The sequence below is a fragment of the Sphaerodactylus townsendi genome, linkage group LG07 (assembly GCF_021028975.2).
Source record: "Sphaerodactylus townsendi isolate TG3544 linkage group LG07, MPM_Stown_v2.3, whole genome shotgun sequence".
NCBI classification, from domain to species: Eukaryota; Metazoa; Chordata; class Lepidosauria; order Squamata; family Sphaerodactylidae; genus Sphaerodactylus; species Sphaerodactylus townsendi.
Genome location: NC_059431.1, coordinates 23,838,406 through 23,862,955, shown reverse-complemented (window position 1 = coordinate 23,862,955; position 24,550 = coordinate 23,838,406). Strand labels below are relative to the sequence as shown.

At 44.4% G+C, this 24,550-nt stretch overlaps 1 protein-coding gene across 1 annotated transcript in view; it reads left to right on the top strand.

Annotated features, from left to right (window-relative positions):
- Positions 1-23,980, top strand: part of LOC125436859 (complement component C6-like) — a 36,565-nt gene extending 12,585 nt beyond the window's left edge. Inside the window, exons 8-18 of the mRNA XM_048504196.1 lie at positions 2,403-2,525; positions 6,390-6,556; positions 7,971-8,196; positions 8,778-8,949; positions 10,358-10,469; positions 13,062-13,194; positions 14,704-14,895; positions 15,073-15,082; positions 16,453-16,530; positions 18,720-18,961; positions 23,805-23,980. Coding sequence (XP_048360153.1) covers positions 2,403-2,525; positions 6,390-6,556; positions 7,971-8,196; positions 8,778-8,949; positions 10,358-10,469; positions 13,062-13,194; positions 14,704-14,895; positions 15,073-15,082; positions 16,453-16,530; positions 18,720-18,961; positions 23,805-23,980 — 1,631 coding nt within the window. The remainder of the gene's footprint in view (positions 1-2,402; positions 2,526-6,389; positions 6,557-7,970; positions 8,197-8,777; positions 8,950-10,357; positions 10,470-13,061; positions 13,195-14,703; positions 14,896-15,072; positions 15,083-16,452; positions 16,531-18,719; positions 18,962-23,804) is intronic.
- The last annotated feature ends 570 nt before the right edge of the window (positions 23,981-24,550 follow it).

The window sequence follows — 24,550 nt, the reverse complement described above, 5'->3', positions numbered from 1 at the left end:
TACAAGAGCCATTGGTGAGGGAACAGTTGGATTTGAGTCCAGTAGCACCTTAGATGGGGTTTCAATCTCCAGGTGGTAACTGAAGATCTTCCTCAACAAAGATTGGTTCACCTGCAAAAAAATGGCTGCTTTGAAAGGTGGACTGTAAGGTACCCCATTGAAGTCCCTCACATCCCCAAACCCTAACTTTCTCAGGCTCCACCGCTGAAATCTCCAGGTATTTCTCTGGCAATCCTAACCTTAGAGGCCAACAAGAATTTTAGGATGTAAACCTTTGGGAGTCAAAAGCTCTCCTTGCTGGACACAATTAAATAAAAGTGGAGATCTGAGTCCTTTTATCCTAGTCAGATGGTGGGAAGGGTATTATAAAGAATGCTTGTAAAGGCAGTAAAGGTACAACCTTTACTGATTAGAAAAGAGGGAATAAAGGAAAGAAAATCTTATGTGGTTATTTTACTAATAGCAAACCTCATAGTGGCCTCATGGGGGAGGAATACTGTGCACTTTTAGTATGTGCAGTAATAGCAATTTTATTTTATTGTTTCACTTTCCAGAAAGCTTTTCAGTGAGGTAACAAAATAGAGTAGTGCAAAGGAAACATTTCTGCAAATGTTTGGACAGATTTTTTGGGAGAGAAGTTTGGATTTCTCGCGGAAAAAGCCGGAGTTGAATCAAAAGCAGTGGATTTGGGGAGCTAAAACTGGGCTTGCACGTGGAGTTCTGTGCTTGGAGCTCTCAGCCATTTTTTTTAGAATTCTCAGGCATACAGGGGCCCTGATTCAGACTGGGATAGTTGCATGCAAGTGTCTTCCCTCTGGGCTTCACCAGCACACCTTGGTCCCAGTCTGAACTGAAGCTGAAACCTTGTGCCCCGACAGTTAACCTTAAAAAAAGTAATTGGGTGCTCTGAACATGGTGGAGCTATCAGTGTACCCCTGGTTTGACCATGAACAATTGCAATGTTCACAATGCAAAAGAAGAGAATATTTTAAAGCTTGTGTCCATGTAATAATTGGTTTCAGAATTGCTTTCTTTTCCAGGGAAAACTGAACTACACATTGAAATTCTGTGAGGAAGGAAGCAGGCTTTAAAAAGGTTTCTCACCATCCTTCAGTTCTCAGTTGCTGTTTATGCAATGTGAAGGTGCTGGATTAGAACACACTGTCATCCTTGCTTAAATAGGGTCTTGGATTTCCTTTCTCATCAATATGTATAATTCTCAAGATGGTCCTGCCTGTGGTTACTTAGATCCAGAGACTGGGGCTATGGACAGACAAGATTGATAGATCTTTCTATAAACACAAGAAAAGCCCCAGATTGAAGAAAAATCTGAAATCTTTTTTTTAAAACCTACCACTGGAGGATTAACACCCTCATAATAGAAAAAAAAGTCTGTAGATTTAACAAACAAATGGTGTCTGGAAGTTGCTGGGTACCACAACAGTGCTTGACTTTCTATCAGTTAAAGAGGCCGCAGTTGCTGCCTGGGAAGGGCAAGAGGAAGCCCCTGGCATCTGCCCAATGGAGGGGCCTCAATCTTTTCTTTGGTCTATAAAACTGGCATAACCTAGCCCATTGGGTTAGCAGTTTGCAGTGGAAGAAATAAAAATTGTAAATAATTTTGTGAATGTTTGAATTAGAAATCAAAAGTGCTGGTTTTAACCTTTAAGGCCTTGAGTTGTCTAGGACCCTCATATTTTCCAAACCACATCTCCCTATATAGCCCACAAAGGATGCATTGATATGGAAAACTGTATTTCTTGAGTGTGAAGGTCACAGTTTATAACAACTTCACTCTTCGGATAGTAATTTGCTGGTGGTCCCTGGCCTGAAGGATATCAGGTTGGCCTCAACCCGAACCAGAGCTTTTTCAGCCCTGGCTCCAGCCTGGTGGAATTCTCTGTCAGCTGACACGAGGGTCCTGTGGGACCTTAATCAGTTCTATAGGGCCTGCAAGGTGGAGATGTTCCACCGGGATTTTGGTTGAAGCCACCCCAGGAGTTGAGCATTCCATTTGAAGCAGTTACCCTCCCATACCAATACCCACTTCTGGTGTTCATATCATCCACAGCACCATCATCTACATCTGTTACCTGGCACATTTGCCCTTCCCACTCCATTACCTTCTTCTCCCCTTAGTAGACAAATAATAGGAAGTGGTGAGAGATTGATGTTAAGCTTGAGATTTATTGGAAGCCATCTATATTTGGTTTTTAAGTAGCAATATAGAATTGCTTTAGAGCTGTATTTTTATTGTAGTGTTTTAATTGTGATTTTTGATGTTGAACTAGTTTTTAATCTATTTTTGTAAACTGCCGTGAGCCAAACTTCAGTTGGGAATTGGATGGGGCATAAATGTAATAAAATAAAATAAAAAATAAAATTATTTTTGTCTTCTCTAGGAGTAACAGAGCAAGAAGCAAAAGAGTGTGTTCGGACAGAAACGACTAGACGTGTCTTTTTCAGAAAGAAAAAGAAAGTGCATACGAGATGCACCGAAAATAAAATGACCGAGACACATGAAGGTGACTATGAGAGGCAATGTATTTCCAACTCGCCTGTGTAACAGTCCAGGAATTTGTCATGGTGAACATCAGACTTCTATATTGAGTCTAATCAACACTCAGTCTGCCTGAGGATCCTTGGCTTGTTCCAGCCAGTTGGGTAGTACTGACAGATGCCTTTACAAAGGGCGTGATGTATTCTATGCTAAAAAAAATACCCAAATGAAATTTTTCCTTTAGGCAGTCCAGGTGTTATGCCAAGGACAGCGTTACTCTACAACCTGTACACATTTAAATGCATTTGTGTATCTTTACCCGTTTTGCATAATATGGTTTATTTACATCCAATCATTGGGATGGGGAAAATCAGATTTCCTTAGGATGGAAGACCATCTCTGTGGTGATATTAATAAATATCCTTAATAAATTCTGGCCCCACCCATGAGGCCGGGCACATGCTGGATTTGGTCTTTGGGTCGGGGGTTAATCTGGTCGTATCCTCTATTGATAGAGTGCCATGGTCCGACCACTATGCCCTGAAGCTGCGGCTTGACATGCTGCGCCGTCCCTGTCTAGGCGACGGGCCGATTTATGCCCACCCACAGAGACTTATGGATCCAATTGGTTTCCTGAATGCTCTGCGGGACCCTGAACCCGCCGGCACACTCGATGAGCAATTGGAGGATTGCAATTCCCGCCTCTCCGATGCCATCGAGACTGTTGCTCCCCGGCGTCCTCTGCGCCCCCGTTCACGGCAGGCTCCATGGTATACAGAGGAGCTGCGCCAGATGAAACGGGTGCTCCAGGCACGTCTACCGGCCGAGTGTGGAGGAAAGCTTCCGTGGCAAGCCGAAGCTCGCTGGCCGGAGCTTATCCTATAAGGGGGCGTTTATGAAGAAGCCCTATGAGATGGCGACAAAGGAGAAGTAGGGCTTTCTTCTCTTCCTCTCTACGCATCTGCTAGCTCTGCGCCTGGCTCCAATTGTTTTGGATAATTACGATCTTTGACCTCTTTATCCAGAGGTTCACCACAAATTGTGAATTGGCTATTAGCTGGCAGGCATTTGCCATGAGCTTTTTTGCAGACAAAGTCACGTCGCATTAAGCTCGCCAGGGACCTTCCTGCCACCCCTTAACTACAATTGAGTGAACTGGAGGCTCCCTTGCCCGTCTTCTGGCCCTTGTTTGGCCTGAGTTTTCCCTGCTCTCAGAAGCTGCTGTTGACAAGGATGCCGAAACTTGGCTGCTGTTAGACCTGCACTACCTGTCCTCTGGATCCGTGCACCCTTCACACAGCTGGCTAATTAAAACTTGCCAGGGGAGCCTCACGAAGCCCCACCTGTTGAAGATCATCAATGACTCTCTTGAGCAAGGAGTCTTTCCAGATGGAGTTGAAGGAGGGCAGTGGTCATGCCGCCACTCTTAGAAAAGACCATCGTTAGATCCTGGAGATCTGTGCCAATTACGGCCCACGTCAGGAATCTTTCGTTTCTGGGGAAGGTAATTGAGAGTGGTGTTGGAGCAGCTTCCAGGGTTTCCTGGATGAAACATGGCTCCAGCTTTCAAGCCCCTTTCAATTCCGGCTTCCGTGCGCTGGGTATGGGGCGAGGAGATGGTTCTTTATCGCACTGCTCACAGAGTACGGCTCCCGCCATGCGCCCAACTTGACCGAAGGCGGATCGGCGCTGCTGGTGTTGTTGCCGAATCTCACCGCGAAAGCGTTTGATTGAGTGCGAAACCACGACCTTTTGGCCCACCGCCTGGCGCTTCCGGGAGTCCGGGGCACTGCCCTTCAATGCGGATTTTGTCTACCGTTCCTCCGAAGGCGAGTCAGCAGAGTTAATGGTGTGGGGACAAAGCTTCCCAAGAGGTGCCAGCTTCATTTGGTGGTGTGCCTCAGGGGGCATTGTTGTCCCCACTGTTATTGTTAACTTTATCTATATCACGACCCCTTGCTCAAGGTTGGTATGGAGCTTTGGGCTGGTCTGCCATCAGTATGCTGATGACACTCGAAGCTCCATTCTGTTGATGGAGGTGGAGCTGTTGCTGCCCCTGCAGCTCTACAGCGTGTTTGGAGGCCGGTAGCTGGTTGGATTTACCAACAGAGCAGGTTAAAAAATAATCCATCGCCAGGGTACGGAGATCCTCTGGCTTGGCGGAAGGAGAGATTGGGGAATTCCAGCCGCCAGTGTGGGAGGGGGTCATATTGGCGCCGACCTCCTCTGTCCGCAGCCTGGGGGTCCACCTGGATTGCGTCTCTTTCAATGGAGACCCAGGTGGCCCATACAACCCGGGTTAGCGTTTTTCGCATCTTCGACAGGCCTGACTGCTGGGCTCCCTTCCTCTCCAACGCTGACCTAGCCACTGTGATCCATGCAGCGGTCACCTCCAGGCTAGACCATTCAGCGGCTTTCCGCTCTCAGCGGGCCTTCCCTTCGCGTTTGATCCGGAAATTGAAAGCTGGTCCAACGCGCGGCCGGCCCGGCGCTGCTCACAGGGCGCGCTTTCAAGAACATATTTACCCTGTATTGCGCCGTTTGCATTGGTTACCGGTTGAATTCGAATCATCTTCCAAAGGTGTGGGTGCTGACCTTTAAAGGCCGCTACAGCGGCCTGGGACCCTCGTACGCTTCGGGACCGCATTACCCCATATGTCCCGAGTGGAACCTCTGCGGCTCAGCAGAGGAGCCAATTTACTGGAGATCCCTGGCACCTCAATGATCACGCGGCTGGCTTTCCGAGGGCCAGAGGCCTTTACGCAGCTCTGGCCCTGCCTGGTGGGAACACTCTACCACCAGCTGTCAGACCCTGCCGGACCTTAGAGTTCAATAGGGCCTGCAAGACCGGGTTGTTCCACGGGCGCCGGAGAGACCAGCCGCTGAGGGTGCCCTGCTTTCATGCTCCCCCCTGCTGTATAGGGTCCCTAACATCATCGGGACCCATCATTCTTCTTGGGAGGGTTGCATGGGTTTGTGGGATACTGTTTTAGAATGTAAATTTTAAACTTTTATATGTTTATGTTTATATATGCTTTTATATTGTTCACCGCCCTGAGCCCTTTGGGGATAGGGCGGTATACTAAATCAAATAATAAATAAAATAAATAAATAAAAATAAATATTGCTTTGCTATTTGCTTCTCAAATTTCGACAGGTCTTGAGGGATAGAAAAACCCGAACGAGGACATTCTCTAGATCCTGTATTCCATACCATTTGTCAGAGTGAGCCTAGAACAGTGATGGCGAACCTTTTAGAGACTGAGTGTCAGGGGTGGAGCAAGGGGAAACTGTGTCTGGGGCACATGTGCACCCTGCGCCTCTGCCATGCCCTTGTCTGCTCCCGCCCTGCCCTGGAACGCACTTGCCATGCCCTTGCAGGGGCACGCACCCAGTGTGTTGTGCACCCCTCACCCCCTTGATGCTATGCCACTGCCAAGTGCCCAAATTAGGTTGATGGTGTGTATGCCCACAAAGAAGGCTCTGAGTGCCACCTCTGGCACGCGTGCCATAGGTTCGCCACCACTGGCCTAGAAGATCCATTGTAGGATCTGCCATGACTTTTGTGTTAGTAAATAAAAGCCAACAGGTTTCCTCTCTCAATTTTACCCATACCTTCCCCCCAAATTAAAACTATCCCCTGAAAACTGCTGTCTTAAAACAGTGTGGACAACACATGCATATGTTTTCACCTACTGGATAAACAGCTATTCCCATGGAACCATTTGAGGTCAGAGAAAGAAATTCCCCACCTCTCTCTCTCGCTCTCTCACATACGCACATTCACTGACTGTGCTCCATTTTCTTTTTTGACTGTGAATAGATGGTATAAATTTGGTTGTGCGTGCTGTGGCCAAATTGTTCAAAATTCTAATTTCAATTGTTACAGGTTCATTTCTACAGTCCTCCGAAAGGTCTATTTCACTGGTAAAAGGTGGGAGGTCACAATATGCTGCAGCTCTTGCTTGGGAAAAAACAGGATCTTTCCCTGAACACACTGTGTTCACTAATTGGCTGGAATCGACCAAGGACAATCCAGTAGTCGTTGACTTTGAGGTAGGCAAGTGGCTCTAAAAGAGAGAGAGATCGAAACTGGGAGAATGGTTGATACTGCACATGAAGATGTTGTTTCTTTTCTGAATATAGGTTGAACATAAAAGGTGACAAGCTGGATGAGACCAATCTAGTCTGAGATCCTTTTCACAAACTTTCCAACCAATTGCCATGGAGGGCAGATGAACAGGCCCAGAGGTCATGGCCTTCCCATAATGTTGCCTCTTGGCATTAGTATTCAGAGGGTTACGGTCTCTAAATGTAAAAATTACTGTTAGTCACCATGGCTAATGGCTATTGATGGACTCTCTCTCTCTCTCTCTCTCTCTCTCTCTCTCTCTCGCTTGCTCGCTCTCGCTCTGTATCAAGTTTTTACTGGCAAAAGCATTGTCTCAACATTGGTAATACACTTCAGCATACTGTAATATACTATTTGCTGTACATTTAATGTACAAATACAAGTATCAGTATGTGTTAACAAAATGCAATCCACTTATTCTTATATAGAATTATATGCAGTGGTAGGATTCAAATAATTTAACAACCGGTTCTGAAAGGACTCAGTGGTAGGATTGCAACCAGTTCTACCAGTTCTACCGAATAGGTGCGAGTAGGCTGAATCCCACCACTGATTATATGTCATATGGCAATGATTTAAATGACACTCTCAGTGGCTGTTTCCACACAGGCGGAAAACAGTGCCCTAGGGACGGTAAAAACACTGTCCCTGGAGTACTGTTCGCACAGCAGGAATGCAGCAGCACCGTGCTGGGTCTGCCAAAGCAGCGCGAAGATGTCGCTTCCACACCATGCTCCCCGAGCAAAGTTTTTCTAAAGTGGCTTCTTTGCGCTGGTGCAGTGCAAATCGCACAGGTGTGAGGGCACCGCTTTTGGCTCCTCCAGTGTGTGTGAGGGACTTACCTTGCCTGTACAGCTCCAGCCAGCTGGAAAGACATGCCCACGCTGCCCTCTAACCCCCTCTAATCTGTTATGACCTTTATTGTTTTAAAGAAAACATACAGATATTTTGTTTTTCAAAAGAAAGACAGGGCTTGCTATTTTTTAAAAATCTATGGAAATTTGACAATCCAATATTGAAGAGATTGAGTAAGACGGCATCAGGCATGCAGTACCACATCATCTTGTGTACAGGAGCATCAGGTGTATAGAACTGGTAAAGTCCTTTGGACAGCTGGACTCAGTGACATCAGCGCGCTTGACTACCTAGTTTAGTAATAATGGCCTGTGAATTCTCCCAAATATCTTCACAACCATGAGGGTGAAGTACTTTTAAAATACAAGAGCAAGTCAAATTCTTAGAATGTTTCATGCTGTGCCTGCCCTGTGGTGAAACTATGGTCAGTTATGGGATACGTATGACCCTACCCTTAATTTCCTCCTTTGCTTTGCTATTTAGTTGGCTTCCATTTTGGATTTGGTGAAGAACATCCCATGTTCAGTGACAAAGCGTCGGAACCTCAGGAGAGCTCTTATTGAATACATGGACAGATTTGATCCATGTCGATGTGCTCCATGTCCTAACAATGGCAGGCCTGTGCTGTCTGGGATGGAATGCCTCTGTATATGCCAGGCTGGAACCTATGGGGATAACTGTGAGATAAGGGCACCTGATCACAAATCCGGTACGTGCAGTAATGTTATAAGTATAGTCACTCTAACAATATGATCTAGAGCATCCTACTCACATTTTTAAGCTTGTGGGCACTTTGGAATTCTGACCGAGGGTGTTGGGCATAACCACAAAATGGCTGCCTCAGGAGATGGCACCAGCCAAAAAATGTCAGAGTGTGAGGTCATGTGTAACTCTAATAGTAACTCTTCAAAATTTTGGCCACAAGCTCTATTTCACACAGTGCTTTTTAAAATGAACTTGTTGCTTAAAACTATTTTCTTACATACACACAGTTTACTTCAGTCATACTCTGAAAATACTTGTTCTATGCTTAGCTTCCAAAATTGGACAAGATCAGGCTAGCCTGGACCATCCAGTTCATGCCTGTAACATTTACATATAATATATTTAATGTTTTCATAATATAAATAAGGAATTGTTTCAAGAAAAAAGTGTAACAAAATGTAGGCACAGCCTCTACAATCATGTCAAGCAAATAACCAGTGTAAATACCTCCTGAGCATCTGTTATGTTATCATTGGTAATATGGTTTATTTGGATCCTTTTGTGTGTTCTTTTGGTCTGTTTCAGTTGCTATGGATGGTTACTGGAGCTGCTGGTCTGCATGGAGCTCCTGCGATGCTTCTCATAAGAGACGTCGGAGTCGAGTGTGTAACAATCCTGCACCACTCAATGGAGGGAAACCATGCGAAGGTGAACAGCAGCAAGAAGAAGAGTGCTATATCTCAATATTTGCTGACAGGTAACATAGCAGTGATACAACTTGGGACCCTTTAACTTCTTGGGAAATTTCCCATTAAGCCTCTTTCTGGATAATTAGCTTTCGTGGACTAGCCTTCGCTTCCACAGTGGCAATTAAATTGGGAAAGTTGAAGGCAGTAGGAAAAGTTGAAGGCAGTGGAAGAAAAGGAAGACCCAACATGAAATGGGTTGACTCAATAAAGGAAGCCATGGCGAGCAAGGCTGTTAACAATAGGAGGTTTTGCAGGACCTTGATGTATAGTGTCGCTATGGGTCAGAAGTGATTTGAGTTCACATAATACACACAGAATGTTAATCTGCACAAAAGCTAATGCTGGAATGGCATCTTGTCAATCTGTAAGGTGCCACCGGACTCCGGTTTGGCTGACTCCTTTGGAACGTCACTCCAATCTAAGTCCATTCATTTCTGTGACCTTAGACCAGAGAAATTCTGCATCAGCTCACATCACAGAATGCTTGCCAAGGTAGATGCTAATGCTCAGGAACTAGGTTTTAAAGTTTCAGTTAGTTATGGGGAAAGCACTGATTATTGTGTTCATTTCCTGAAAGCCTCATCAGAAACTGTGTCAACACTACTGAGGCTGGCTCAGACACTCATCACTATCCAAAACTATTCTTTTATTCTATTGCTGCTGCCTCTGGTCAACCTGATTCCTAATGTAAATAATACATACGTACGTATGTAAATAATGTAATGTAAATAATACATACACGAACCTGACTAGAGAGAAAAAGTGGAACACTTTCTGTTTCGAACGGCCCTTAATGGCCTTCCCTGTCTCCCTGTCTGATTTTTTATTTTCCCTGCCTCATGTTTTATTTTTGCTTCAAAAACAATGCAATATCAAAATTTCTGAGGCAATTATGCTTAAAAATGTATTTCTTTTTCAATCTTGTTTCCCCGTTCTGAGAGGGTTTCCTTTATTTCTTTAATGTGTTATGACTGGTGTCATTTACCTTCCTGGTTTTACTGCATAGATGTGTTAGGCATTGTGGAGCTGTTTGTCTTTGCAAGCTGCGTTCTGCAATATTGCCTGCTGAGGGGCCTCATGTGGTTCCAGACGTAAAGTGTGATCTGTAAAGAATCACTGATTGTGTCTCACATTTCAGCCTCCAGGTGGGACTTGGGGATCCCCTGGAATTGCAGCTCATCCCCAGACCATAGAGATTAGTTATCCTAGAGAAAATAAATGCTCTGGAGGTTAGATTCTATGGCATTGTACCTCGCTGAGGCCCCTGTTCTTCCCAGGCTCCATCCTCAAATCTCCAGGAGCTGACAACCCTATCTACTTATCCCCCACTCGTGGCCGGGGAACATCGCAATCCTACAACGGGGGATTGAACAAGATGGCTGCCCAGCCCCCTTCCCTGTGATTCATTTCTTCTAGGGGAGCCTTGTGTATAAATGATGATGAAGCCAAACGGGAGACTGAAATTTTCATTGGTCAGCCTGAATCAGGATGCTTTAAACCAGTCCCACCAGAACATGGATTCATCAGGGTGAGTGTTTTTGAAAGCTGGATCTTGTTAACATGAGTGGTAGTGGGGGGGGGGGGGGGGCAAGCAGTTCTCCAAAACTTGGATACTGGACACAACATCACTTTACTAGATTGGTAATCCTGGTTCTTGTTCCTGCCTGCTGCTGCTCGAAACAGAAGATACTAGTTTTCAAAACTGTAAGACATCCATACAGAAAGGTTGTCTATAGCTATTAGCTGTCATAGTGTATTTACATCAAAAGAATGGATACAAATCAGATATTACAAATATTCAGAAATGGGGAAGGAGGTTTCAGTCTCTAGATACTGTTCATAATAAAAAAACCACCAAAGAACCAGCCAAAGAACATTAAAAGGAGACTTCAGCCTGAAGCTGCTAAATTAGACCTTATTAAGAAGTCTGATATCATCTGTCAAAGGCTTATTACTGTTTGATCTGGGTTTTTAATCCAATCCACAAGCCAGACCAAGCCAGCTGTTTGATAATATAATTTAATATTAGGTACTGCTAGTCCTCCTCTCTTTTTCTCATCTTGCAAAACATTAAATCTGATTCTTGGCTTTTTAATATTTCATATAAACTTATTTATCAGTTTCTACCATTTCTTCAAGGTTTTTTCTTGTAGGTAGATCGGTGTCATCAGAAATTAAAAACAAACAATTTTGGATAATACATTTTTGTTGTAGACATTTTTCTTAGCCATTACATTTTTAGTCTAGACCATTTCTGTAGATCCTTTTGTGTCTTCACCCACATTATTTTATAATTGTCCTTAAATTGTTTTGTCTGGTCAAGTTTATTTTCAAATATTTAACCTGGATTTGATGTAACTGTACATCCTGTAGTCCTTCTGATATCTTTCTCTTCTTGGTTCAGTAATTTAAAAAAAATTATTTTAGTCTTTTTTTCTATTTGTTTTTTAATTGGAGAAACATTCAAATGTTTCCGTTTGTTCTGTTATGAATTTTATTGACATGTGGGGTTTTGAGCATATCTGTATTACATTGTCAGCATAACTTTTTATTTTAAACTCTCTATCGACTTTTAACCCTTTAACTCTAGGATCTTGTCTGATCTTAGTAGTTAGCACTGCCTACAAAAGAGTAAATAAGAATGGCAACAGAAGACATCCTTCAAGTGTTACTTTTTCAACTGGTTGTGGTGGGCTTTCCGGGCTGTATGACCATGGTCTAGTAGATCTTGTTCCTAACGTTTCGCCTGCATCTGTGGCTGGCATCTTCAGATGTGTATCACAGAAAGAAGTCTGTTACACACTGTGTTACTTTTTCAGTTTGGGATCTGTCAGTTAATGCTCCATTTATTAAAATCTTTGCATACTGTTCGTATAAATAAACTTCCAATACAAAAGGCTTTATCTTTTTTCAATTTCTTTACAACTTGTGATATTTTTTGAATGGTGATAGTTTGATTCTATATATCCCTTTGTTCAGATGTGAACCTCTCAGTATGTATCCCCTTTATCATGTACTCCTCTATTCCTTCTTCTATTCCTGAATCTTTTTTGTACAGTTCTGTAAAGAACATAGCAAACTCTTCCTGTATCTCTTTTTCTATATGAGTAATTTGGTCTTCTTTCTTCACTCTTGTCATCATTCTTCTTTCGGTTTTGTTCCTCAAATAATGTGCCAGGTATCTTCCAGGCTTTTTGTATGTTCAAAATGCTTCTGCCTTAAAAATCTGAACTTCTTCTGCTATCTCCTTAGTTTCAAGCATATCTAAGTGGTTTCCTACAGTGCAATCCACTGGGGGTGGGGGAGGTCTTTGGAAGTGGTATGACCCAGCTGCTGACATAGATGCCAGTACAGATGGTATAAGTGTATAAGTGGCACCTAAAACACTAAAGGAACACTAACACTGGTGTTGGGGTGCCACACAGTTCCATGGTGCCTAAGTGCGGAAGCTTCCGCTCCACCAGTTCTCCTCCACCACAAGAGCCCATAGTGGTGCTGATGGGGGCATTCTGGGGGCATTTCTGGGGGCAGGGCTGACTTTAGTCAGCCTCCACAGTTATTTCAGTCTGGGAATGACTCCTACACCTTCCAGCAACTTATGCCACCTAAAAGTATGGTGCAGCCCATTGGGCTGGATAGGGGGTTTTCAGGTTGGCCAGGGAGTTCTACAGTTTTATATGCTTCCCACACTACCTGAAACCTGTTAGGAGGTGATGCGGTTGTGCCTCAACAGTGCCATCCCCAACTGACTTGAAACTGCACACACATACCCCCTATGGATTGCACTGCCCATTTTTAAATCTCTATTAGGGCGTTTTCCCACTTACCAGTAGCTGCGCGCTACTGTAGGCAAGTAGCACGGGGTCCCCCGGCACTCCCCACTACAGGGGCGGTGACAACGCAGCCGCCCCGATGCTGCAGCTGTCACGCCCCCTCAGCGCGCGTCATTCCTGGCGCTCTTCCAAATGGCACCTTTTGATGACCCCGCGCAGAGCATGGGGTCATGGGGAAGCCCGGGCGTGTGCCAGAAATGACGCACGCTGAAAGTAGCGTGCGGCATAGGGGGTTCGTGGCAAGTGGGGAAACGCCCTCAGACTGCTTTTCCAATATTTCATTCCAGAATGAAAAGAACCATTATGCAGTTGGAGAAGATGCTGAAGTTGTGTGTTTTAGCGGCTATAACCTGGTGGGATATGCGTTCCTTCGCTGCCTGCCAGACCAAACATGGGCTGAGCAGCTTGTCGAGTGCCAGCGTAAGAACCAGAAAGCCATTTGCAATTAAGCTGAGAATGCTGGTGGGAAGTAAATGATAATAGCAGCTGCGTGTGTATGTTTGTCAATATGGCCTGAACTGAAGAAACTTTAAATGGAAAGCTGCCAAGGTCATACTATAACTAAGAATGACTGATACTTTAAGATGTCTGTGTCAGTTTTTATGGTTGATATTTTATATTGGACTGGGTTTTGAATGTTGGGTTGTAATTGATACCTTTTAACTTATTGATTTTACCTCTGCTTTCTTTTGTAAGCCATCCAAGGCAGATTCCTGGAGAGGGAGCATTTTTCAAAATAAGTGAATAATACTAGTCCCAATGGATTAGCATGCCAATTTTCAAAAATGATTTTTTTTTAAAAAACCCACTGTATAATGTTTTAGAGTTTCAGCCACACAGAGAGAAAATGTGTTATTGTACCCTTTATCCTGTGCTGCTTAAGATTTTTAAGTGTTGGGTTATGTCACTGGTGGCCAAGATCAAGTTAATTCAAACCATAGTATTCCCTGTTCCTATGTATGGGTGTGAAAGCTGGACAACGAAGAAAGCTGATGGGAAAAAAGTTGATTCATTTGAAACAGGGGCTCTTTCTGCATGGGCCGGTAAAACATTGTTGGGGGGGGGGGGACGCTTCGCACAGGCGGCGCTGTGAAAACGATGCAGCGCCGCTCTTTCCCTCCCCAAGCGATGTATTCAAACCTTGCTTGAGGAGCGAGGTTTTCAGAATATGCCGGCTTCCACCTGTTGCTGAGCGAACGGCAGCGGGTGGAAGCTGGCATATTCCCTGTGTTGGCCCCAAATGGATTCTTACTTGTCCTGGCTTTCGTTGCTCTAAGAAGGCCAGGGGACATACCTTCTGGCCTCCGTTGCTGCAGCCATCGCTCTGGCCATGGAGGTGTGTCCCCTGGCCTCCTCAGAGTGACAAAAGCCAGGACAAGGTAAGAAGCCAATTGGAGGGCTGCGTGGCTGTGCCAGGCTCTGCCAGCTGCACAGCTTGTGGGGCCGTTTGCACAAATGGCCCCAGGGCTAGCATCGGCATGAATCATGCCAATGCAGCCCCACAAATCTGGCCGTGCAGAAACAGCCATGGTGTTGGAGGAGAGTTTGGACTCCCCAAAAGACAAACTAGTGGGTTCTTGATCACAGAAGCTAAAATGACTAATCTGAGGCTATTGTACTTTGGTCACCTAATGATAAATCTCATTGGCTAAATCTCATTGGAAAAGACAATAATGCCAGAAAAAGCTGAAGGCAGCAGGAAAAGAGGAAAACCCAACATGAAATGGATTTCTTCAATAAAGGAAGTCAGGGTCCTCAGTTTGTAAGACCTGTGCAAGGCTGTTAATGATATGACAATAAGACAATTTTGGATGTAATTATTTCATAGGTCACCATAAGGCTGAGGCACTTAACACACATACTCATCCTGTACTGAAGTTGCTGGATTGTTTACATAATGTGCTAATTAGAACTTTTTTTTTCTTCCAGCATCTGCATGCCCCAGGCCATCCGCATCTCACCAGGTCTCCATCACCCCATTTAAAAACGAGTACCAGACTGGGGAAACGATCCAGCTAAGTTGCCCTGCTGCCTTTACCCTAACAGGCCACAGACAATACACTTGTGGGAATGGCCTGTCCTGGGCACCTCCTATTTTGAGACCCCTCACCTGTGAGAGAGGTAACAAGAACTGGAGCATACCAAAATCACTTTTCATCCAGTGTGTACTTTTTTTTTACATCTAGAGTTTTACTTATTGAGTAACATGACAGACAGAGTGGTGTAGTGGTCAGAGTTTCAGACTAGGATCTGAAAAACCCAGGTTCTAATCTCCACTCTGCCATGGAACCTAATTAGGTGATTTTGAGCTAGTCACCCTCTCTCAGCCTAACCTATCTTGTGGGGTGGTTGTTGTGAGGATAAAGTGCAAGATGCAAATATGGTCTTGTAATTGTCCTGGATTCCCACTGAGGAGAAATGCAGGGAATAAATATAAATAAAACTGAATATATACCCCACTTTTCTTCTTGGAAGTACACTAAGACTGGGTAACGCTGAAATGTATGCATGTACCGTGTTTCCCCGAAAATAAGACAGTGTCTTATATTAATTTTTGTTCCCAAAGATGCGCTATGTCTTATTTTCAGGGGATGTCTTATATTTCTGTGTTCTGTTCGTCGGGCATGCTTCCAAACAAAAACTTTGCTACGTCTTACTTTAGGGGGATGCCTTATATTTCGCACTTCAGCAAAACCTCTACTACGTCTTATTTTCCGGGGATGTCTTATATTCAGGGAAACAGGGTATATATAGTCTGCAGTGTTTCTAAAACTTGGGTAGAGAAACTTGGTACTTGTATGTACCAAGACGGGAGGGAAGACAGTATGGTATGGCCTGATCTTATCAGATTTTGGAAGCTAAGCAGGGTTGGTATTTGAAAGGAAGACCTCCAAGGAAGACTCTGCAGAGGGAGGCAATGGCAAACCACCTCTGCTTCCCTCTTGCCTTGAAAACCCCTTTTGGGGGGTTGCTATATGGTGGCTTCAACTTTATAGCATGTCCGTATCTCCCAAGAATAAGATACAATATGTCTTATCCATTACATTTGCATTGTGCTCATTCTCCAAGGAGCTCAAAGTGGTACGTATATTTGTGGGGCTCCTCTCCTCCATTTCATCCTTACAACAACTCTGTAATGTAGGTTGGCACCTCTCCCCCCCCCCACCCCAACTTTGGCATTTGCATTTCTGGCTCACAATATTGGCACGGAAAGCATGGGCGAGCCAGAATGGCAAGGCGGGAAAAATACAATAGCTCTGCCCTGGATCTGCTCCTGAGGTTTTTGCGGGATCACGCAGGGGTATTCAAAAAGCATCACCTTGCTAGCAATTTTTGAAATTTGCGAAACAAAGGCAATACCACAGGGCAGCGCTGGGGAGACACCTGGGCAGACACGCTGCTGCTCCAGGAGCCGTGTGGAATTCTTGACTGCACAGGTATATTTCCCGTGGTCACACCAATGCAATTTTGCCATGCAAAAAACAGCCTGGGTCTCTTCCTAATCTCATTGTGATGTAGGTAAATCCAACGTGTAGAAATCTGAACAAGAAATTGTAGGAATTTATATGGGTGATGGTGGGTTTCAGCTTGGATCTCCCATCTCTGTTCACTGCAGCATGCTGATATTCAGTCTTTTTTATTTCTGAATGTTCTTATCCTTGCAGATGAACAGGCTAGAATTCAAGGCAATTGCAGACCAGGCCAAAAACAGGTTGGATCACAGTGTGTGTGTATGTCCCCAGCAGAGGACTGTGGGTAAGGTATATGAAACAGTGATTTTTTTTATCATGTGCTTTATCATATTTCTAACAGAAATACTAATTTGTGGTTGCAGTGAATATGGGAAGTTTAAAGACTGTTGGCTATTCTTTTGTAACAAAAGCTGGGAACAGACAGCTGTGAAGAGAGGCATTGCGGCCCTTCTTCCATTGTCATCTCTGGTCAAATAGGTTCTGTGGGCTTATGAAAGGCTACAAATTCCTGCAAAACCTCTTTGAACACAGCCAATAATGGCTTTAATGTGTATACCACAATCAATGCTTCTCCTTATACCTCATCAGTTTTCTTTTTTAAAAAACCCTCTCTAGTTGATTCCACACAGCACAATTATACCGAGTTACATTCGGTATTTAAAATTCCGGATCTATTTTATCCCGGTTTCTCCCTTTGCACGGGTGCCCGTTTCTGTGAAGGAGTCAAGTTAAGAGCGGAAGGAAATATTCCAATTTCTTTCGCACAAGCCCGGCTCTTTTTGTTTTTACAATGTAGATGCAGCACAAATGTTGAAACATCCCAGGTGTGGTGCATTCTGATCCCCCCCACCCCCGTCTCAAAGGCAATGCTTCTGACTGATGGATCCACAGCAACCACAGGAAAGCCAAGCAGAAGACACACACACACTTTTCTCTAGCTTTGGAAAGGAGTTGTGCTGTACAAAGTAAAAACTTTTTGACCAATACTGGACAGAGCATTATGTCCCATCCACATTTAAAGGTGTGCAAGAAACCACAGCATGAGACACCCCCCACCCCATATACCAAATAACATTTGATGGCCTTTGGGGCTATCACGGAATGAGAGCATCCTGCCAGGCAGGCGCTTCCCCACCCCTCCCCTCCCCTCCCCTCCCAGGATCCTGTTGGGAATGTGAGCCCAGAGCTGCAGGACTGGGCTGGTTGCGGCTCAGCTAGCAAGTGATATTTGGTGAGCGTGAGCTGGAACAGGGTGAGCATGACGCAGGGAGATCAGGCAGTGGTGTGGGAAAAATACATCGGTTTTGCTCCCATGGCCTTCGCACGGGAGCGATTCAACGCAGGATTTTGAAAAAAGATCAACATTTTAGTGGTTTTTGAAAAACACAGGATGAGGGACATATCACAGGACAAACCCACTTTTGGACTGGGAACCGTGTGAACCTCTTAGCCAAACTGGGATATTTCTCTTGCTCAACCGGGGATATTTGGCCTGTGTGGAAACGGCCTCTATGTGGGCTTTCCAAGAAGCCTATAAATTTGCTTGGTAAGCTTAGGGACATTTCCATTTTTACAAGATCTACCAGACCACAGCCACACAGCCCACAACAACCAGTTAGGGCCATTTGGTTTTCAAGACTTCAGTAGGAGCCGCCTTCTCCTCCCAACCTGTTTCAACAGGACGGGATAGTGTGTACAGCAGCTTATTAGCAAAATTGCTTCTTCTTTCCATGCACCTGCATTGCAAAGGTGGACAGTTAGAAGGGGGTTTGTGTAATTCTTTTCTTTACAGGTGTTTTGAGGGCTCTCCAGGGTTCCACAGGGCCTGTAAGACAGAGCTATTCCACCAGGCTTATGGTTGAGTCTGCTACAGTTTTCCATTGGTTTGGCTCCCCATCATCCCCACCCCCAATACTACTGTTTTAAAATATATTTATATTATGTTTTGAATGATTTTATCAAAAATTTATGGAAATGTCATGAGTGAGCCCGTTGGGGGAGGGCGGCATACAAGACCAATAAATAAATAAATATTTGATGTTGGCTAAAACAACTTTGGGATTCTTAGACAAGGGTTGCTGAAGACCAAAGTAGAGAGAGATTTCTAGTTCCGTGAAGGAAAGAACATCTGGTTGGGATGGAGGTGGATTTGAAGTTGAAGTTGGAGAAAGATGGAATTGGGGAAAGTATATTTTTAAAATCTCTTCCTCCCTCTCTCTGTACCTTATCGCTGAAACTGGGGTTTTCCCCCAGCTGCTGCTTATTGGTTAAAAACTGTATCAGGATCCATTCACAGATCTACCATGACATCCAGTTTTGGCCCCAATTCAAAAGAACACTTTCAGTCACTGGCCTCAGAAATAAGTTCAAGTGTTGCTTACCAAGTAAACAAGGCTGAAGAACGCTTCCTTGTGTATAGATCTTCTTATTACTTCAATTATCTGGCTAAACATCACATTTATTCTTTGGCAGGCACTACTCTGAAGCCCTGTGTGTTTTGGACTCCGCTGCAGGATTAGCCCTTACAAAGTCCAGCTGTCAATACTTGGCAGAAAAGTGCTCGGGAGACCATTCATTCCATTTCCTGCATTCTGGCCCTTGCCCCACTAAGTCTAACTTGAACTGGCCTAGAGAAAGGGTCAAAATCTCTACACAGAGCATAAAGAGAGAGCCCTGTGGCTATGATACATGCTTTGACTGGGAAAAATGCTCCGGTAGGTACAGCTTCCAAATCCTGTTGTTCCCTTACTGTGTACTAATGCTTTAAGCCTTATCTTGCTTATAATCATTAGACCTACAATGTTAATTAATTAACTGGTGCAACTAAGCTTCGTTGTGTGGATTTTGGGAGTATCCTGGTTTTATCAATGGAAGATAGACAGGAATCTCCAGAAGAAGTGAAAGTGACAAGAATCTTAGAAAAACCATTCCCATGTGAACAAATAAAGACCAATAGTCCATCTAGGCCTGTACGCTTAATCTGAGAGCAGGTAGACGTTCTAGTAGGGTTGCCAGCTCAGGATTGGGAAGCACTGGAGATTGTAGGGGTGGAACTTGAGGAGGGAGGGATTTGCGGAAGAGAGGAACTTCAGTGAGGTATAATGTCGCACAGTCCAACTTCCATTTTATCCAGGGAACCTCAGCTTTGTCACCTGCAGATCATAATCCCATAAGATCTCCAGATACACCCTGGAGGTTGGCAAGCTTACCTCTATGATCTCAGGTAGAGGTTATTTCCTGCCCTGTTACCTGCAGTCTTTTTAATGGGAAAGGTTAGGAACTGAATCTTGGAACATCTGCATGCCAATCACATGATCTGCATTGAGCTAAGAACCCTTTTCCTTTCCCTTTCATATGGAGAGACATAGGAACCAGAGGAATGCTTACACTCAGTGTGAGGGAAGACTACTTCTCACTTGCAGAAAAGCCATTCCATCCTGTGTGAATCTTTTTCAGTCATTGCACTAGGGAGAGGAATCCAACCACATCTAGCAAAGAGTGTCCACTACACAATAGTGCTTCTGGTTTAAGCAGTTGCTATTTTGTCTGAATAGAGAAATGTGCATATATTTAGGTTTTGGTATGCATGAAACAAACACTATGTTTTCCAGAATATGGGCTTGTCCATATAGAAGCCTGAATATATAGGTTTCCCTATTTAGACAAAATGGTGACCATGCACATCAGCAATATTACAGGTAGTATATGCTCCTTGTATGTGAGACTGGATTCTCTATGACATAATGCTTGAGGAAGTAGGGTGAACTCTTCCGGGCTATCACTTCCTTGTAAGGATCAACTTGTTAGTTTTCTGCACTCCAAAGAACTGTAAGGTGGGCCTATGTTCCTTTTGCACACCCTTTGCAGGTTAAGATCTGTTTTATGAGTTTTCTCTATGCTGTTCCCATGAAAACCAGGTATTAGATCCTTGGTCTAAGAGCTCATTACCCACACATACTTGTTCATTTGGCTGCCATGATTTCTCAAGCTGCTGCTTACTCTTCTGCTCCTCAATACTTGAGATAACAGCAGGACAGAAGGGCACATTAGGAATTATGTTAAGAAATTGAAAATGATGTCACAGTCATATTAAAGGACCAAGAACTTCGTCAGGAGGAAGAGAAACAATGGGAACTCAATAGTGCAGTTTCCTTGCTGTTACTGTAGTGACCAATACAGGACAGCTGCAGTGGGGACCAGGTTTGGCTGAGATCTTTCTCACAACTTAACAGCAAAGTAGGTTTGGGAAAGATTGGAGGTAAACTGTAGAAACTGTAGGAGGTGCACAAATACATCACGGTGTTGTGGCGAATCAGGGGAAGAACCCAATTTCCCAAAAGCAACAAACCTCAGATAAATAACCTATGTGGGAAATGACCAAAATCAGGGTTTAGCCTCAGAAGCTGTTTCTAGTTGTATAGCTGGAGGGGAGACGGCTGAGGGGGGATATGATTGAAGTCTATAAAATTATGCATGGGGTAGAAAATGTTGACAGAGAGAATTTTTTCTCTCTATCTCACAATACTAAAACCAGGGGGCATCCATTGAAAATGCTGGGGGGAAGAATTAGGACTAATAAAGGGAATCACTTCTTCACGCAACATGTGATTGGTGTTTGGAATATGCTGCCACAGGAGGTGGTGATGACCACTAACCTGGATAGCTTTAAAAGGGACTTGGACAGACTGATGGAGAAGAAGTCGGTGTATGGCGACCAATCTTGATCCTTCTTGATCTGAGATTGCAAATGCCTTAGCAGACCAGGTGCTCGGGAGCAGCAGCAGCAGAAGACCATTGCTTTCACATCCTGCATGTGAGCTCCTAAAGGCACCTGGTGGGCCACTGTGAGTAGCAGAGTGCTGGACTAGATGGACTCTGATCTGATCAGCAGGTTCTTTCTTATGTTCTTATAGTTCAGCCGTAGAATGTGTGACAGTGAGCTGTACCTTTGGCACTGTATGCAGCTTTCCTTCAGCATAAGGGATCCTTCCTTAGACAGAAATGGCTCCTCCAAAAATGGCAAAAGATTAACTTCTGTAGAAGGAAAGGCTTCTACAGTAGAAGGAAAGGCTAAAATGGAGACAGGCTTCCAACTTTGCCAAGTGACATGGCAGGGTAAAACCAATAAGTGATTCTGACCATATAGTGGGTATGTTTTCTTTTCCAAAGGGTAGTCAGAAAACTGCCCCAGGTAGACCCTGGAGACCTCCTGCTATTAAACCTGATATCCAGGCAACAAAAACCAGTTCCCTGGGAGAAAATGGCTGCTTTGGAGGGTAGAGTCTATAGTATTGTACCCTCCTGAAATCCCCCCCATTACCAGCTCCACTCCCAAATTTTCCAGGAATCTCCAGCTGACATCCCTAAACAGTCCTGACATATCTGAGAGCAAGCCAAACATTTTGCAAATAGCAAAGGCAAACTTGAGCCATGGCTCTTATCGTTACAGAATGGGATTGTTGACAACATTTTGGGAAGTTCTGGCCAGTCCTAGCCTGTTTCTCATCAGCACTCTGCTCCTCTCCTCTCCACACTTAGTCAGAAACCCATGTTATACGAGCAGGTACCATGCAAAGGAAAGTGTTTTAATGAAGAATTTATCTTTTCTGTGAGGAAAAATTCCCACAGGGTTATTTGTACAAATGTTATTGTGCAACAGGGAGAAATATTCTTGGTTTTTCCCGTAAGGTTGTGAAATGTTTGGCTGGCAGATGGCACACAACAGGCTGCCAAGAAAGAGAAGGGAGGCTGTTTCATGAACAGAGGTCAAGAGCAGGAGGATGGAAAGTGAAAGAAGCTTGTTCAGGAAAGCAAGTTCCTTCATTCTCCCTTCCTGACACCAACATTTAGTGCTTTGATTCTCAAGATGAGGATAACTACTCAGAACTAACTATCCTCAAAACCTGTGTTTGATTTGTGACCCATCAGCTCATTGTCTCAACCAGAGCTGAAAACAACAGTAGTCTGTATCTCTTTGTTGATATAGTCAGTTAGGCAGTATTGGCATAAATCAAGGATAAAGAGTCAAGACACATAGTAATATGACAAGTATCGTTAGTAATAATGTTCTGCCCCATGACTTCAGATCCTCATGATTATGAAGAGAAATCTAGCAATTGAACCGGTTATATGCAGATTGTGGTCAGACAAAAAAAAAAGGATACATACATAAGATCTGAGTTTGGTAGCACAGTACAGACTAACAAGATTTTTGGAGTATGTGAGCTTTCAATTGTTAAAACTACCTTTGACTCTTGAAAGTTCATATCCTGAAAATTTTGTGGGTCTCTAAGGTGCTACCAGACTTGAATGTAGCTGTTCTACTGCAGATTAACACAGCTGTTCTCTGACATAAATTTTTCAAACATACAGAACAAGCTGATAGCTCTGGAACCTTTCTCAAGTTGATTAATATGAAAAGGCATAAGGCAGAGGCAAATTTTGTGTGATTCAAGGACCTGGCCGAGAGATGAAGGGAACCCAAAGAACAACCATAGACCCTGCCACGTCCTCTTACACTTCTAGATTTACTAATTTAGTTTATTTATAGACCACCATGGGCGTAGTTGCCTTGGGGATATCTGGGGACAAACGCCATGGGTGTCCCCCGTGGGATTCATGTGGGGGGTGGAAAAATCACCCCCATACTTTTGGGAAGGAGGAGGGGCATGGCTGGGCCTCAGCACAAAGTGTGTGTGCCGCCCAGGGCACGGCCTGCCTGGGTGGCATATGCACATCATGCTGAAGCCCAGTTACACCCCTCCCTCTTTCCAGAAGTGGCTGGGCCTCGCCCCCCTCCCCCCCATGGCACCCCCATGCCCCCCCACCTGAATTCAGCCAGGCTCAGCATTTTGCCCCGAGCGCTCATTTCTGCAGGCATCTCTGCTGACCCCCTCCCCACTAGTGATGTTAGAACTGGCTTTGCAAGTCGGAAGAGCGGTCTCCCCGTGGGACTGAGAATCTCCTGACCCCACAGGCAGCTGGGAGAGCCAAAAAAGCTGCACCTGTTTGACTTTTTGTGTGGTAAAATGCTCCTGGGAAAAAAGCCAAAATGGCTTCTCTTGGATTTACTGAATGTTCAGCCCTGTTTCTATAGCGTCACTTCCCTGCAGAGCTCTGCTTCCTCCCAATGTCCACCATCCCTAGGCACTCCCCCACCCCTGAATCTCTAGGAATTTCCCAAGTAGGAGTTGGCAACCCTACAGCAAGCATTCATTAGTTTGTTTATTTAAATGATACTAAAGTTGCATGCCTGCATTTCTCCTGAGCATCCCAGGACCCAAGTCAACCTTTATAACTGAGGATGATGATGAGAGGCAAGAATTCACCACATCTGTGTCGAATTCAATCCCAGCATTGTGTGACACAGGGGAATTCTTATAAGTCACCAGTTATTTTTAAAAATCCTGCTGAGTTACCCACACCCCCCCTTTACAATATTTAATATTATTTTCTATACATTATATCCTCTGTTATGTTTTTGGCCTGTAGTGTATCTCTGTTTGTGATTTGACTAAGATTAAATCTATCATTAAATTTTTTAATTTTAATTCTCAGAGTCTCGGGCTGAATGCTTCTGTTTGCTACCCAACCAGTGCCCCCAAGGTGGGACACATCTTTTCTGCATTCGAGTTGGATCGAGAAAGAGGACAGCCAATCTTTGTATGCTGGGAGCACTAAAATGCTCAGGAATGGATCCTGAAGTACTGAACGAAGGAAGCTGCTTAGACTAAAAGCTATCAGTCTTTGCAGTTTAGGGCTATCCAGAATGGCTCTGATTCACGGACTGAATGGATTAATTCAGCACCTCCACAGTGTCAATGTGCTTGGGGTTTGGGTCCACCCCAATTCCCCTTTTCCATTTCAAAATTGTGATTATTTTCCTCTGGGCATATGAGAGTGTCTTTCCTTTGAAGGGAACCAGCTTCTTTCCCACACAAATGGGCTGAGTTGGTAGTGCCTCTGAACATGAGCAGAATGTCCCATGTCCCCATTGGAATGTATGAACTTCCATCTGGGGCCTGAAGAGCTTCCAGAATTATAACTGATCAGACTACAGAGATCAATTGACCTGGGTAAAATGGCTGCTTGGGAGGAAGAACTCTTTGGCATGGTAACCCTGCTGAGGCTCCGCCCCTAAATCTCCCCTTTCCCAGGCTCCATCCCACAATCTCCAGTATTCTAATTATACCATGCTAAAGTCCCCGCCCTCTCCAAACCTTGCCCTGCTCAGGCTCCTCTGCCAAATCCCCAGGAATTTCCCAACCTGGAGTTGGCAATTCTACCTAGGAGTATTTTTTTTA